This window comes from Balaenoptera borealis (assembly GCF_965194805.1).
Source record: "Balaenoptera borealis genome assembly, chromosome: 9".
In the NCBI taxonomy this organism is placed as follows: Eukaryota; Metazoa; Chordata; class Mammalia; order Artiodactyla; family Balaenopteridae; genus Balaenoptera; species Balaenoptera borealis.
The window spans coordinates 113113260-113129781 of record NC_138873.1 but is presented as its reverse complement, the minus strand read 5'-3'; the positions used below and the strand labels follow the sequence as shown (position 1 = coordinate 113129781).

The following is a 16522-nucleotide window of genomic DNA, read 5'->3' as shown; positions in this document are numbered from 1 at the left end:
TTTTCTGATGAACTGGCTAATTTGCCTTAGATCTATATAAAGACACAGGTGAAAACTCAAAATATGTGAGTCATTCTGGTAATTTCTTATATCTTGTAAAGTTTAAATACAGTGATGTTTTAGGCTTTTGTGGCTGGTAAATAAACTGAAGCTTTCCACCTTGTGGGTAATTTAACATGGTTAGCTTTGGTTGAGATCTCATTTTTATGGCTGCAGATTCACAGGATCCCCCAGTCTATTCAGTAATTGTGATGCAGTCCTGTAGCATTTAAGACTAAGCCCTAAAAGCTTTGCTTTGTATACTTGATCTGTAGCGACCTTTTGAGTTTGCTGCCTATTGAACCGGAGGTCTTCCTTGTGAAATCATAGAATACTGCCCCAGTTCACTTTCTGTTACTTGATATCACTGAACAAAAATACCATTATCAGGGTCTGAGAAAAAAAAGATAGGGTACCCTGTCTCTTTAAAAGTTTAAGAATAGCAAGCACAGTAGAGTTAATTCTTTGGGGGCTGTGCCTTGAGAATTTTCTGGCTTAGAGTCAAGCTACAGATAATTAATTATGTCAGTGAAAAGCTCTGATGGCCTGTTCTTTTCAGAGAAAAGTGACATCATCCATAGAATTCTCTGGCAATAAAGAAGAACAAAGCTGTGAGTGCAGGAAATAACAGACAGATGTCCATGAGTGCATATTTTATCTACTTCAAAGTACATTGCAAGAAGTCATACTCTAGGGCCGTCTCCCAGCAGCAGTGGAGGGGTCTTGGAGAGTCAGAGAAGGAAGTTTGCAGGATCGGGTTCACCGACCTCACATGCCCTGGCCTGAAGAGAGAAATGTGACATTTTTAGGGAAGTTACTAAAAAGATGACAGTGCTCAAAAAATGTTGGCAAGATCATGGCAAGCCAGTTAAGTTACATCGTGTGGGGAAACTGGACCAGATGGTGGTGGTACCATTTGTGGATGAATGTTACTATGGGAAATATTACCCAGTGAGTTTCATTCCAGGGCCTTCTCTTGCTTTGTGTTTATATCATATTCTCACAGAAAACTGTTACTGACCCCCAGAGCAACTTGTAATGGAAAGAATAAACATTTTGAAATCAGATAACTCTGTTTCTTACAAATCATGTAACCTTGGGCAAGCTATTTAATTTCTTTGAGCCTTATTTTCTTCATCTGTAGAATGGAGTTATGAGAAATAAGTAATACCCATGAAAATAATTTTGTTCACACCAGGGTGCAATTAAAATATTGGTTGTTATTAAATTCAACTCTATCCTTCCCTGAAAAATGTTAGTTTCATATTACACGTATAGAGCCTGACATATTAGTTGGAATACATGTTTACTTACATAAGCAATTTTAGACATGATAAAAAGATAACTGTTTCAAAATTTCAGGTACCAGAGTAGGAGAAATTCTACTATTAGAGATTTATTCCTCTGAGTTGACACTACCCATTCTGGAACTTTCTTTTAAAAAACATTTTATCTGATTATCAAAGTAAAAGTAGTTCAATGTAGATCATTTAGAATATGTATTCTCAATGAGAGTTTCCCAACAGGGTAAAATTAGTTCTTAGAGAGGGATAAAGAAATTTTAAATGTCATAATGGTTTGTGCACCTCAAAAAGATCATGGTACATTAACAGATGTACATTAAAATTTCATAAGGGGGAGATTAGGAAAAAAATATCTAAAAAGTCTCATTAGAAGGACAAAACTGAAAAAAGTTTGAGAAACACTGATTTAGAAATATTTAAAAGTTACAAAGAAAAACATTAATCACCCATAATTCTAACATCCTGAAAGAACAATTGTGAATATATGTGTATTTTTCTTCACATATGTTTTTTTTACATAATTGCAAGCACGGTGTACACACAAATTTGAATAATGTTATAAGCATTTCCCACATCATTCAACATCCCTTGAAATACATTATTTGAAGTCTGTAAAATATTTTATCCTATGGAAGTATTATATTTGACTCAAATATTTCCTTATCATTGAATATTTACATTGATTCCAATCTTTTCACTGTTACAAATAGCGTCATAATGAACATACTCATGCACAAATCTCTGTCCTTCTTGTTAAACTCCTCAATGAAAAAGGTCTCTTGTATGCATCTATTACCAAGTTGTTTTCCAGAACCTTCCCAACAAAATTATGAAAATGCCCATTAATCAAACTCTCACTACAATGACTATTATAGTTCTAAAATGTGTTCTGATTTAAGGCTGAGCAATGGTATCTCACCATTGCTTTAATTTACATTTATTTAGTTGTTAGTTAAGTTGAACTATTTCCTAATGAACATTTTATACATAAGTAAATTGTATATTTATGCCTTTCTATTGAGCCTTAGGGGTTCTTTTCACTGATACATGTGAATTCTTTATAATTGAGGATAGTTACCTTATGTCTGTCATAGTTGTTACAAATATGTTTTTTGGCCATTTAATCGGCTATGATTTTTTTTCACATGTAGAATCTCTAATCTCTTTCTTTGTTATTTAAGAGAAAATGTTTTCCCCCTTCAAAGTCAGATAACTACTCATGTATATTCATTCATCATTCATTTATTCATTCATTCATTCATTCACTCATCTGTCTTTAAACAAAGAAACACATAAAACAAGGTTATATACTGATGGCTGATGAAAATATTGTGATGAGAGACTTGTGGGAACCTAACTGCATTTCCCCCAGAGCAACGATTCCGTGTTCTCTAACTCATTGTCTGTGGTAACTTTACAGAAAACAACTATTGCAGGTAATGAGAATCAACTGTAATTCATTTCTATTTGTTCCTTGAATCATGGGGAGATTTGACAGGAACTTCATGAACATAAAAGGAAGTAATAAGCCAGTATCTTTTGGGGTCCAAGCTTTGTGTAGTGAAAGGTAAAAGGTAGATTTTTAAGAAGCTGTTCTGTCCTCAAAAGAGAAAGTAGACATGCTTAGAAAAGGGGAAACACAGGACACTGCTGTTGGATAAGGAGAATACACGTACACAACACACACACACACACACACTTTACTCATACATGTAACAAAAGTTTATTGAGTTGGTCCCTGTGCTAGGGGCCAGGGACACAAGAGAACAAGAGGCTGTGGCCTCCCTGGGCTGCCAGTCTTGCAGGAAGGGAGAAAACGAGCAATAGTGGTTACAAAGTGATGAGTACAGTGATTAGGGAAGTATCCGGCGACAGAAAGGGCACGTCTACACATTTTACATCTATTCTCAAATCACAGCGCATCACATGGTTCCTGAACACTGACACTTAGGTAACAGCACACATAAGGTTTTCTTGATAAAAAATTTTTGAATGTGGTCCAATAGAGTAAAAAAAACATGGTAATTGTATAAGCAGATGTAATCAACTACATTTTCTCTTTAAAAGGGTAGATTTAGCATTTCAATCTGGGATTTGGCACCAGAATGCCAAATATTGTCCATAAAAGCAGTTAGCTGGGGCTTCCCTGGTGGCGCAGTGGTTAAGAATCAGCCTGCCAATGCAGGGGACATGGGTTTGAGCCCTGGTCTGGGAAGATCCCACATGCCGCGGGGCAACTAGCCTGTGCGCCACAACTACTGAGCCTGCGCGCTGGAACCCACGACCCACAACTACTGAAAGCCCGGGAGCCACAACTACTGAAGCCAGTGCGCCTAGAGCCCGTGCTCCGCAACAAGAGAAGCCACTGCAATGAGAAGCCCATACACTGCAACGAAGAGTAGCCCCCACTCGCCGCAACTAGAGAAAGCCTGCGCACAGCAACGAAGACCCAACGCAGTCAAAAATAATAAATAAATAAATAATAAATAAATTTATGTAGAAAAAAAAAAAAAGCAGTTAGCCGATCACAAACAGTACAGAAATCTTGTGCCTTTTTCAGGGGTCTCCTTTCTTTAAAAAAGGGCATTCCAACTAGGAACTCATAAGAATTTTATTAAACATCAAAGATGCAATTTTTAAAAAATTAACATTTCTATTTTTTTTCTTTAATTAATTTATTTTATTTTATTTAGTTTTGGCTGCGTTGGGGCTTCGTTGCTGCGCGCGGGCTTTCTCTAGTTGTGGCGAGCGGGGGCCGCTCCTCATCGCGGTGCGCGGGCCTCTCACTCTCGCGGCCTCTCTTGTTGCGGAGCACAGGCTCCAGATGCGCAGGCTCTGTAGTTGTGGCACACGGGCTTAGTTGCTCCGTGGCATGTGGGATCTTCCCGGACCAGGGCTCAAACCCGTGTCCCCTGCATTGGCAGGCGGATTCTTAACCACTGCGCCACCAGGGAAACTCAACATTTCTATTTTTGTACTTATTTTTATTTTCTTTTCCTAAATCAGAAGGCTTGGCTTTGGTTGCACCTTCATTTAGAGGCAATGCTTCCAGCCTCAGCGCTAGCACAAGATGTGCTGTTTGACATTGTTTCTTACTGATGCCAGGTTTTAAATAGAATACTCAGAAAAGTTTAGGAAAAATTGTTAAGTCATTCCTGCTGCAATATAAACTTTTGACAGGGGTGATGAAGAAACTGCAGACTCTAGCATAAACTGTGGAGTCCAAATGCTTGAATTCGGCAAGGAGCTGCTCCTTCAAATCACACCAACAAATAGTGCAGGGGTCTCGGAGAAGCAGGGCAAGCCAGCAGGGGCTGCCAGTGTCTGTGAAGCCTGTGGCACAGGAATTGCAGGTACTGTTATGAGTGGTCCGGGGAGTCACAGGATATTGAGAGCCACAGGGATGAGGAGAACTGCCTTAGCCTTTGACTTACTGATGCAGTTTGTGGAAAGGCTTTTGGCTGTGTTGCCCAATAGATCCAGCTGTTCCACATCAGTCAACTCACTCCTATGAGGAAAGAAAAAAAGGAAATTGCCTTTTATTGGGCATCCACAGCATTTCAGGCACTATATTAACCACTTCACATATATTTCAATCTCTTACAGGGTGGGGAAGCTGAAGTTCAGAGCTAAGTGGCTGAAGGTCACATTAGCAGAGCCACAATATGTCTGTTTGGCTGCTAAAGGACAGGGTAGCTAACATTTGCCAGGTACCTTTATACATCAGCTCATGTAAAACCTGTGAGGGAACTACTGTTGTGCCCATTTTACAGATGAAGAAACTGAGTTCAGAGACGCTAACTCACTCATTCAAGTCACACTAGCAGTAGTGCTGATGTATGTTTCTAACTCAAGAGTCCCAAGTGCATGCTGTTTCTACCACATTGCTTCTCTCGAGTAGGAGTAAAAATAAGCAAAAAACTAGCTCTAGGGCTTCCCCGGTGGCGCAGTGGTTAAGAATCCGCCTGCCAGTGCAGGGGACACGGGTTCGAGCCCTGGTCTGGGAAGATCCCACATGCCGCGGAGCAACTAGGCCCGTGAGCCACAACTACTGAGCCTGCGCATCTGGAGCTTGTGCTCCGCAATAAGAGAGGCCACGACAGTGAGAGACCCGCGCACCGTGATGAAGAGTGGCCCCTGATCGCTGCAACTGGAGAAAGCCCTCGCACAGAAACGAAGACCCAACACAGCCAAAATAAATAAATAAATAAATAGCGTTCCCTTTAAAAAAAAAAAAAAAACTAGCTCTAAGTTTCTATCAGCAACTTGTTTAAACAGAAAGACAGGGACTTCCCTGGCGGTCCAGCGGTTAAGAATCCACCTACCAATGCAGGGGACATGGGTTCAATCCCTGGTTGGGGAACTAACATCCCACACACATGCTGCAGGGCAACTAAGCCTGCATGCCACAACTACAGAGCCTGAGCGCCTCAACTAGAGAGAGCCTGAGTGTCACAACGAAGAGGCCGCGTGCTGCAACTAAGACCCGATGCAGCCAAAAATAAAAATAATAAAAAAATAAAGAGAAAGACAAAAAGCAAGTGGGTTAAGGAAGCACATTACAATAAACATCTTCAGTACACCAGAACAGCTGATAGTTAGAATGACGAACCCGAGTTCTCAGAAAGACATTAACTTATGTATATTATATTCTTTTTTTAAAAGGAAAGGGACTTCATAATTCATTTGAATTCTAAATGAATTCAGTTTGGGAATTCATCCTATTCCCAAACCCCTACAGTTAAACAACTCTGTTGTTTAAAGTAAATATTTTTCATTTACTTATAAAAGTAAATATTCAGTGTGACATGCCCTGTAGGTTCATAGTGGCTGAGATTTTCTTGTATTTTTGTTCAAAAAATAAAACTCTACTTGTTCTAAGTTGGTCAAAGGTATGCTACAAATATACAAATCGCTTAGGTCAGAGGCTGAAATGAATACATCAAAAAACACAACAGGGGCTTCCCTGGTGGCGCAGTGGTTGAGAATCTGCCTGCTAATGCAGGGGACACGGGTTCGAGCCCTGGTCTGGGAAGATCCCACATGCCGCGGAGCAACTAGGCCCGTGAGCCACAACTACTGAGCCTGCGCATCTGGAGCCTGTGCTCCGCAACAAGAGAGGCCACGATAGTGAGAGGTCCGCGCACCGCGATGAGGAGTGGCCCCCGCTTGCCACAACTGGAGGAAGCCCTCACACAGACACGAAGACCCAACACAGCCAAAAATAAATTAATTAATTAATAAAAAATTAAAAAAAAAAACACAACAAATCGAAAGGAATTTAATGTTATGTGATTCAAATAAACCTTACATATAAATTTTTTCTAGACAATGTAGTCTTGTTTGATTGAAATATCTTCTCTTTGGAAAGAGTATTACTTATATTTCCCAGCCCTCACCAGTCAGAGGATGAAAATAAGAGCAAAGAAACTACCTTTTCCCTCTCGTTCCCTGTGCCCTCACCTGCTCTGTGGGATGCCAGGCCCCTTATGCGCAGGGAGTCCCCAGAGGGTGACCCACACGTGTTGCACACCCTGCTCCGGGCTACCATTTGGCATTTGGCATTTGGCCCTTTTCCCCCCTCCAGCCCACAGCCAGCTGTGCTGTGTGAGACCCAGGGCTTTCTCCTCCGTGTACGTCGGTTGGTGTCTACTTGGAGGCGGCTCAGACTGATGTGTACACTGAGAGCAGGGTGCCAGATAGAGGGAGAGCTGCCCCTTCCTGCCTTCCCTGCGTCCTGCTGAATTCTAATTTACCAATTCTTCTAGTTCTTATTGGGCTCTCTTATGGCAGTCCCTCACCCTGGGACTCAGGCGGGGGTCGAGGCGGCTGGGCTGGAAGGGCGTCGGAGTGACAGACGCTGTGCTGCACTCAGACTCACCCTTCCCCTCTGACCCTGCCCCATTGTCCTTCAACCAAAATGATGCCCTTCCTCCCCTGGGATGAGCTCTTTCCCAGGAAGAGCCTGGGTTCCTCATGCAAATAGCCCTGTGTCAGGGCCACCCTGCCAGTCAATCCTCCAGACAAGATTACGTGGAAGGATTTCACTCAAGCTTGAAAAATACTTCTAGAGACCATATGGGAAGGAGACAATCACAGGATAAAGTAAGGAGGTGAAGAAAATTTACATAAATAAGCAGAATTGTACCAGAGGTGTCTATATAGAGATATCTATGCAAGGTCTGGTACAGATGCTGTATCTGTCTTGGGTCTCCTCTAGCTGGTTTATGTTGACGGGGTTAAATTCACACAGCTGGATAAACAACTACAGTGAGAAAACAGTCATAGAGTTGTGCCTCAGCAATGACTTCTTCCACGTTTTACGGAATTCAGCTTCTCAACCAGCTCACAGAAAGCTGGACTCTGTCTGTTGGACCTGATTACATGTAGGGGTAGGCAGTTTAAGGGCTCTGCCTAAGGTCTTTCTTAGCACAGAACCAAAAGCCTGTAGTCTTTGGGAATTTAAGAAACTATACACTGCAGAACCACAGCACTGAAGGGGGGAACCTGTGGCCTCATCTAATTTCTAATCCGGGACACGGCAGTTGTCTTGCTATTAATATCCCAATGTGGGTAAAAAGAAAAAAGAAGAAAACCACATAAGTAAAGAAAATGTGTTTAAATCCATGGGTGCCTGTAGTGTTCAGATAACTAATCACAAGAAAACATGACTGCACTTTTATAATTTTCTACATGGAATTTTACCTTTTTAAAAAAGTGGTATTCTCTAGATAAAGGATTGGGGATGGTTTGTATTTTCTTTTATTTGAATTTTCGGGGGTGAACAAGGTGGTACTTTTTTTTTTAATTGTGGCAAAATATACATAGCATAACATTTACCATTTTAACCATTTTTAAGTGTACAATCCATTGGCATTAAATGCATTCACCTTGCTGTGCACTATCGCCACCATGCACCCATCTCTAGAGTGTTTTTCATCTTCCAAACCTGGAACTCTGCACACATTAAACAATAGCTCTCCATCCTCCTTTGCCTCCTGTCCCTGCCAACCACCACTCTACCTTCTGTCTCTATGAATTTGACTTTTCTGAGTACCTCATATAAATGGAATAGTATTTGTCCTTTTGTGACTGGCTTAATTTCACTTGGCTAAGTGTCTTCAAGGTTCATCCAGGCTGTAGCATCTGTTAGAATTTCCTTTTTCTCAAAAGGCTGAGCAATATTGGAGGGTATGTATATACTACATTTGTTTATCCATTCATCTGTCAGTGGGTACAGATGTTGTATTCCACCTTTTGGCTATTGCTAATAGTATGCTGCTATAAACCTAAGTGTTCCTGCTTTCAATTACTGGATCCTATGGTAATTTATTTGTAATAGAATTACTGGATCATATGGTCATTTATTTGTAATTTTTTGAAAAACGACCATACTGTTTTCCACAGTGCCTAAACCATTTTACAGTGTACAAGGATTCCAGTTTCTCTACATCCTTGCCAATATTATTTCCTGTTTTTTTGTTTGTTTGTTTTGCTGATAGCCATCCTAATGTGTGTGAAGTGGTATCTCATTGTGGTTTTGATGTGCATTTCCCTAATGGTTAGCAATACTGAGTGTCTCTTCATGTGCTTGTTGGCCACTTGTATATTTTTAAAGAAATGTCTATTTAGGTATGTATCTGAAAAAAACCAAAAACACAAATTCAAAAAGATACATGCACCCCAATGTTCATAGCAGCATTATTTACAACTGCCAAGATATGGAAGCAGCCTAACAAGATATGGAAGCAACAGATGAATGGATAAAGAAGGTGTGTGTGATATATATATATATATATATATATATATATATATATATATATACACACACACATAAATACATACATACAATGGAATACTACTCAGCCATAAAAAAGAACAAAATTTTGCCATTTGTAACACCATGGATGGACTTGAAGGGCATTAAGCTAAGTGAAATAAGTCAGGCAGAGAAAGACAAATACTGTATGATATCACTTATATGTGGAATCTAAAAAATACAACAAACTAGTGAATATAACAAAAAAGAAGCAGACTCACAGATATACAGAACAAACTAGTGGTCACCAGTGGGGAGAGGGAAGGGGGGAAGGGCAGTACAGGGGTAGGGGATTAAGAGGTACAAACTGTTAGGTATAAAGTAAGCCACAAGGATATATTGTACCACATGGGGAATATGGTCAATATTTTATAATAACTATAAATGGAGTATAACCTTTAAAAATTGTGAATCACTATATTGTACACCTGTAACTTATATAATATTGTATATCAACTATACTTCAATAAAATTTAAAAAAGAAACATCTATTTAAGTCTTTTGCCCATTTTAAAATCAGAGTTTTTGTTGTTGTTGTTCAGTTATAGGAGTTCTTTGTATACTCTGGATATTAATCCCTTATCAGATATATGATTTGCAAATATTTTCTCCCATTCTGTGGGTTGCTTTTCACTCTGTTGAATGTGTTCTTTGATACACAGAAGTTTTAAATTTAGATGTAGTTCAACTTATCTATTTTTTATTTTATTGCTTGTTTTTTTGGTGTCATATCCAAGAAATCATTGCCAAATCCAATATTATGAAGTTTTTCCCCTATGTTTTCTTCTAAGAGTTTTAGCTCTCCATTCAGGTCTTTGATTCATTTTGAGTTAATTTTTGTATGTGGTGTAAGGTAAGGGTCCATCTTGATTCTTTGTGGATATCCAGTTTTCCCAACATCATTTGTTGAAAAGACTATCCTTTTCCATTGAATGGTCTTGGCATTCTGATTGAAAATCATTTGACCATGTATGTGAGGTTTTACTTCTGGGATCTCTATTCTATTCTACTAGTCTAAGTGTCTGTATTTATGCCAGTATCACACTGTTTTGATTGCTGTAGCTTTGTTGTAAGTTTTGAAATCAGAAAGTGTCAGACCTCCAGCTTGGTTCTCTTTCAAGACTGTTTGGCTCTTTGGGGTCCCTTGAAATTCCATATGCACTTTAGAATGGATTTTTCTATTTCTGCAAAAAACATAACTGGGATTTTGAGGAATTTTACTTTTAAAAATTCAAGCTATCATGGTATTAATAAAAGCAAGTTTTAATATGAAAAACAGCATCTGCTTGTGATATTTTAATAAAAGATTTCTTTTGGATAATATTTTGTCTGAAGTGCTAGAAAGGAGTAATCTTTAATGAACAAGCAGTATAGAGACTTTTAGGCTATTATTAACCATATAGTTGTGGAGAGAAATTTCTCCAGAAAAGCCTAAAGACACATTTTTAGCCCCAATGGCCCTCTAAACTAACCATATCTGAATCTTCTCCTTGTCTGTTGTTGTGTCACTAATTATGTTAACTTGGCTTTCTAACACTGAGGAGGAAAAAAATGGGTTTAATTTCTATAGTAATAGCTAATGCCATCATAAATTACATAGCTTTTTTTCTTCCAATACATTTATAATACTCCATTTTACCTAACTAGGGTAAATGGTATAATTCAATTTGTATGAGGTTTAAAGATTGTTTCCTGTTGTAACATTCTAGTGGAATGTACTGTTTTTCCTTATTCAGTTTACATATTTTCTTTTTGGAATAAACTTAAGAAGAACAAAGTGACTCCTAAATTGTAGACAAGAACGTCAGATGAAAGAGCAGAAGTTGAAAAATGTAATTAACTCTTTTAAACAAGGCTAAATAGTTAAGGTTGTTCTGAGATTTGCAGCGCCAGTTTATGCCTCTCTGACTTCACATCACTTAATTTTACGTTTATTCCCACAAATATTTACTGAGTGCCTATCATGTGGGCAAGCACCCTTTAGTAGACGCTGCAGACACCGTCCCTGTCCTCAAAGCAGCTCACAGCCTAAGAAAGAAATAGGCAAGTAAACTAATAAATTACATTATTTAAACAGATACAGAACATTGAGTTGAGTTCCCAGAATGGGAAAGCATTTACAGAATGGGCATATGTTGGTATTCCAGGACCATCTTTTCCAGGGCTCCTTAGCTCAGTGCAGCAACAGACCATATTTATGTGGGTAACTGAATAATTGGAAGAAGTGATGGTGTTTAGAAACTGTGACATTCTGATTCTTCCATAGCATAGAAATAAATTTCTTTCCTCAAAATGCATCCTCCAGGGACTTCCCTGGTGTCCAGTGGTTAAGACTCTGTGCTTCCACTGCAGGGGTTGCGGGTTTGATCCCTGGTTGGGGAACTAAGATCCCACGTGCCGCTTGGCGTGCCCAAAAAGAAAAAAAAAAATGCATCCTCCATTCAAGGTCAACAGCTCTTGGCAGGGAATGTCTTGCTTGAGGTGTGCAATGTCAATAGTTAGGGGCAGGCTTCTCAAACTTCCCATCTGGCTGTGTTCCCTCTCAACCTAAGCGAGCGGACCGCCAGGCGGGGGATCATGGTGGCATCATCTAAGAAGCTGTCCCAAGCTGTCCACCTCAAGCAGATGTTTTTTAAGTCTTGTGTTTTGTCCTAAACATTCAAGTAAATATCAATATTGTATTAATCTTCTGAAAGAGTTTTAAACTACTTACCACCTACCCCTAGTCCTTAAGTAATCCGAGTGCTTCAAGAGGATGCACCATGTTTAATTTGAAGCTCCACAACTCATTCTGATTCCTCTGTCCTCCCAAAGTTAGACACGTACCCATTTTAGGAGTGTGGGACAGCTATGTCACATGGGCATAAGAACTAAGCATTCTTTCCTACTCATTATGGGTTTTTCCCAAAGATTCAAAAACCCCACAAGTTTAAAAAAGTTAAAATTGTCACTAGGCATAATCATCAATGATGGAGTTTTGCCTGTAAAGAAAGCTAAGTTTGGGAAACACTGTCAGTGAAATTCAGTTTCTGAGTACAGTAAGTCCACCATGGCTGTCCTGCCAGATTCAGGGACATTTTGGAATATCCAGTCTCCTGACCACTCCGTGTTTGCCCTAGGATAACCAACTCGTCCCAACTTGCCTGGGACTGTCCTGATTTGCACAAGTCCAGCTTTGTGGGATTCCGTTCTTCTTGGTCCCAGGCAAACCAGGACAGTTGGTCACCCTCATTTGCACAGAGGTAGCAAATACTTTCACCAGTTTCTGGGGACCCTCCTAGTTTATGCTGCTGGTCTGAAGTGACCATGATTCCTTGGTGAAGAAGAATCAGTGGAATTGATGACACAGTGAGAACAGGAGAAACCTCTGGGGCAAGCAAGTCCCCGGGAATCAGGTGAGCCTGCTGGGAACCTTGAACAGAGCAGACATTTTCAGTGCTTTTGGTGCTGAATTGGCCTAAAGTAGTGGTTTCTAAGTGCAGCTATGCTTCCTAATCACCTGCAGAGATATTTTAAATCACAATTCCTGGGTTACACCATCAGATCTGCTGATTCAGAATTTGTGTTTAACACAGCAGATGGAATGATCTTTCCACCATCTGACCATGTCACAATCCCGATGCTTAAAAATTCCAAGGCTTCTTGCTGTTCTGTGATAAAATGCAAACTCACTGCTTGGTTTACAGGCTTTTCATGAGTTGCCCATTGTTTAATCACTTCGGCCTCCTGTGGCCCCAGCCCATGCATCTAAATCTATTCGGTTTGGCCTTTGCCTACAGGTTTCCCTTGGCCAAGAACACTCTTAGCCTAGCTCCACCCCTCTTTCTCTGGCTCAAGTACTTATTGTGAGATTTCGGGTCACTTTCTCCAGGAAGCCTCCTCCGTCAGCTCAGATTCAAGTCAAGTGTTCTTCTGGACCAAGTTCTTAGCCCCCTGTGTCTCCTCCATCCTAAGGCTTCTCATGTTATAATGGAAATGACTTTCAACTGGTTGTCTATTTCCCCTTAGACTTCAATGCCTCAGGATGCAATTATATCTCCAGTACTGAATGTGCACAAATATTTATTGAGTGGATGATTGGATTGAGTGCTCTTTTGAACTATATCACCTGTGTGGGCTCCACCTGTCCTGTGTCTGTCGCCCCATCCCTACTTTCACAGCAAAGACCAGATACCCACCCTTGACTTTGTGAGACAGATCACACACTTACCTGTCGGCCCCAGGCTTTGCACAGCGGCCCTCTGCTGCCCCCCCGTGTTTGGAATCAGCTCCTTATGCAGCCAGTTGAGACAACCCCTTGCTCCATGGGGTGCAGTTTCAATTCTGCAGGGACATCTTTGTTGTTGGCCTCCGTATGTCTCCCTTGGCACAAAGGGGAACCAGGTAGGATGAAAGAGAAGCCTGTGACCCCTCTGTGTCTGTTTCTATACCCTAGTCTCCTATTTATTCTCCTCCATCACCAAGACTAAGTCAGTTGAACATTTTCATTGTCTCTTCTTCCTCTGACCTCCTCTTCTCCCCTTTCTAGAGCCCTCTTCAAAGTATTCCTCCCTCTGGGTCCTTTTACATCTACGTAAATACAGTGGTCTATTTAGCAGCTCTCCAGCACCCTAAGACTTTAACTACTTGCTTGTGATAAAACTTCCGAGTGAAAATAGTAATGTTCAAGGATAGGAACTTTCTTACATTTTGAACTTCAGTCTTTTCTACAAAAATTAACAAGACTCTCAAAACAGAGGCGTAAAGTGGTTTTCTCCCCAAAACGTAGGATCTTAATTACATAAATTGAATCACGTTTAAAGTAATGAAAAAAATTTACTGTGATCACATCTTTATTATTCCATTGATTAAACAGATATCACAATATGAATATTTGATTTACTATAGTAAACTATTCTAAATAGCAGTGATTTATGGGCAACATTCGTATTCCTTCTATGATCATTATTACAGCAATTAAAAAGCTTTTAGTTAGTTCCTGAAGAGTAATGTGGCTCTAAATACATAATGCACAGTGTTACATAACCATGGCCTCTTTTTCTTTGGTAACTGGTGTCTAGGGTAATTGAGCTCAGAATGAAATGTCTGGTATATGCAGCATAACGCAGTCAATACAGTTCAAGCATAAGCACATTTTTTTAGGGAGAGAAGAAATAGGTGTTTCACGTCAGTTGTTTTCTTCTAAGAGAACTAGAAAGATTTGGTTAAAAAGAAAGATACCAATAATATTTACATATTTTTAAACTGGATAGCTTAAACTTTTAAACTGAAATAGCTACCTATTTACAGTTGCAAAGCTCTTTGTTTACATCGTCTGCCTGAAGACTGAGAACAATGGACATACCTTGGACTGCTTCAGTACAGGGTCACCATACACAGATGTGGAGTTGCGCCTTGCACAGGGGTGCCTGGCAGAGGGACCGCATAGGGGTGAACTACAGCCCACTCTTTGCTCGTTAGGCAGGCTGCACTCTGACTCGGGGTTGTGTCTCCTGGAAGAAGCGGGCACCTCTTTCTAATTTGCACAAAGACACTATACAGCTAGCCTGACTCTGTGTCTGCGCTTTGTCCTTTCGCCCTGCATGGAAACACATTGCCTTTCCATTCAACTATTTTCTGACTTTAACTTTCTCGCTAATTCCAAACCACTGGTTTCTTCAAAATTAATATTTTCCATTTTTGTCTTGAAAGGAGCACATGTATATGTGGCAGAGACAACATAGGGAAAATTTGCAAATTCCAGTCCAGTGACGTTTCTGTAATAAATTCGTCTTTAGCCGTTTGGAATTAGATGAATTTGGAGACTACGTACGAAAAAGCAATAAAAGTGAGAAATCTCAAGAAAGACAAACTTTATAATGGTCCTGTCTCAGGGCTAACTAGTTAGCTCCCTTGTTTAGAATACCATGATAACGAGCCAGGTTTATGATTTAAAACCCCCAGTTAGCATAACACAGGGGAAAACTCTATTCCATTGTCACAGACTGAAATTCTATTGCCACCAGTGTGTTCTTCGGTACAAGTTGGGATGAAGTCAGGGTACTTCATACCCATCACCATTACTGGAAAAACAAGTATACAACCAGATGGGAGTACGTTTGGTCAAAGTCAGTTCCGTGATAACTACAAAGTTCATCATTCCTCATCAGTAGAAAATACATCCAGATGTATCTGCATCATGTGATGGGAGCCACAGTCAATATGATTGAAAGCCTATAATCATGTGGTTTTCTCAAGAGCTTCAACAAGACGCTAAAGTTTTGCTAAGAAACCGAAAGAACAACTCTGACCCCACCAACCTGACTCTGATTGGCAGTCTGGATACTACAGGAGTTAAGTTTCACCTTCAGCAGGAATACATTAGATTGAGAAGCCCAGCCCAGCACCATGAGAGCTCCCAACCATGTGTTTCTGTGCAAAATGAATCACTTGATGGGAAACAGGAAATCACTAATAAAGGCTGTTTTTGTTAATTATACACGGAGTTAGCACCGGAATAGGGGAGAGCAGGGTTTTATTTTAAGCCAGGTTTGAATACTATATATTGAGGGCATAAACAGAAAACTAGAAAACTTTAAATTGTCATTGACCTCATGTGCACTGAAAAGGGCTAAGTGTCCCCAGGAGCAGTCCTCCCCCTTCTCAGAATCACTGCTACTTGGATCGAGCACTTTTTATGTAGTTAATATTAGCACAAACCCTTTTTCTGCTTGCCGGCTTCCTAGCAACCTGAAGCAGAGTATCTGCTTGCCAATCTGCTTTTGGTAAAAAAAAAAAAAAAAAAAAGAACAAAAAACACCCAGTAAATTTGCCCATAGCCCTGACGAGACAGGGATATATTCAATAAACTCCGTGTTGATTTTGTGAGCCCGGCATAGGATTTATGCTGTCAACCGTCTGACCTTGCTGCACTTTCCACCACAGGCCAGGGAAGATGTGATCCACATGCTGAAGACGGAGAAAACCAAGCCTGAGGTTCTGGAGGCTCATTACGGGTCTGCGGAGCCGGAGAAAGTGTTGCGGGTCCTGCACCGAGACGCCATCCTGGCCCAGGAGAAGTCCATAGGAGAAGATGTGTATGAGAAACCCATCTCAGAGGTAAAAACATACCCCGACAAGTCCCTGAGAAGGAAGCCTCAGAGGGATGTCTCCACATCCTTCCATTTTACACGCCTTAACATTTTCTTTCAAAGGCAAGCATTTTATGATGCCCTAGTATAGAATTAAAGTATAATTAAATAATTCAGAATTACTGTGGATACATTTCATTGATAAGAATTGTAGAAGTATTTCCTTAAATATACTTAAAGCCCGAAATATGTTTCTCATGTGATTATGATAGCTACCTGCTCTTCAGTCT

At 40.2% G+C, this 16522-nt stretch overlaps 1 protein-coding gene across 2 annotated transcripts in view; it reads left to right on the top strand.

Annotated features, from left to right (window-relative positions):
• FILIP1 (filamin A interacting protein 1) overlaps window positions 1–16522 on the top strand; it is a 197820-nt gene that overhangs the window by 112565 nt on the left and 68733 nt on the right. For both annotated transcript variants that reach the window (XM_082405046.1, XM_082405045.1), the window contains exon 4: window positions 16087–16260. In XM_082405046.1, coding sequence (XP_082261172.1) covers window positions 16087–16260 — 174 coding nt within the window. The remainder of the gene's footprint in view (window positions 1–16086; window positions 16261–16522) is intronic.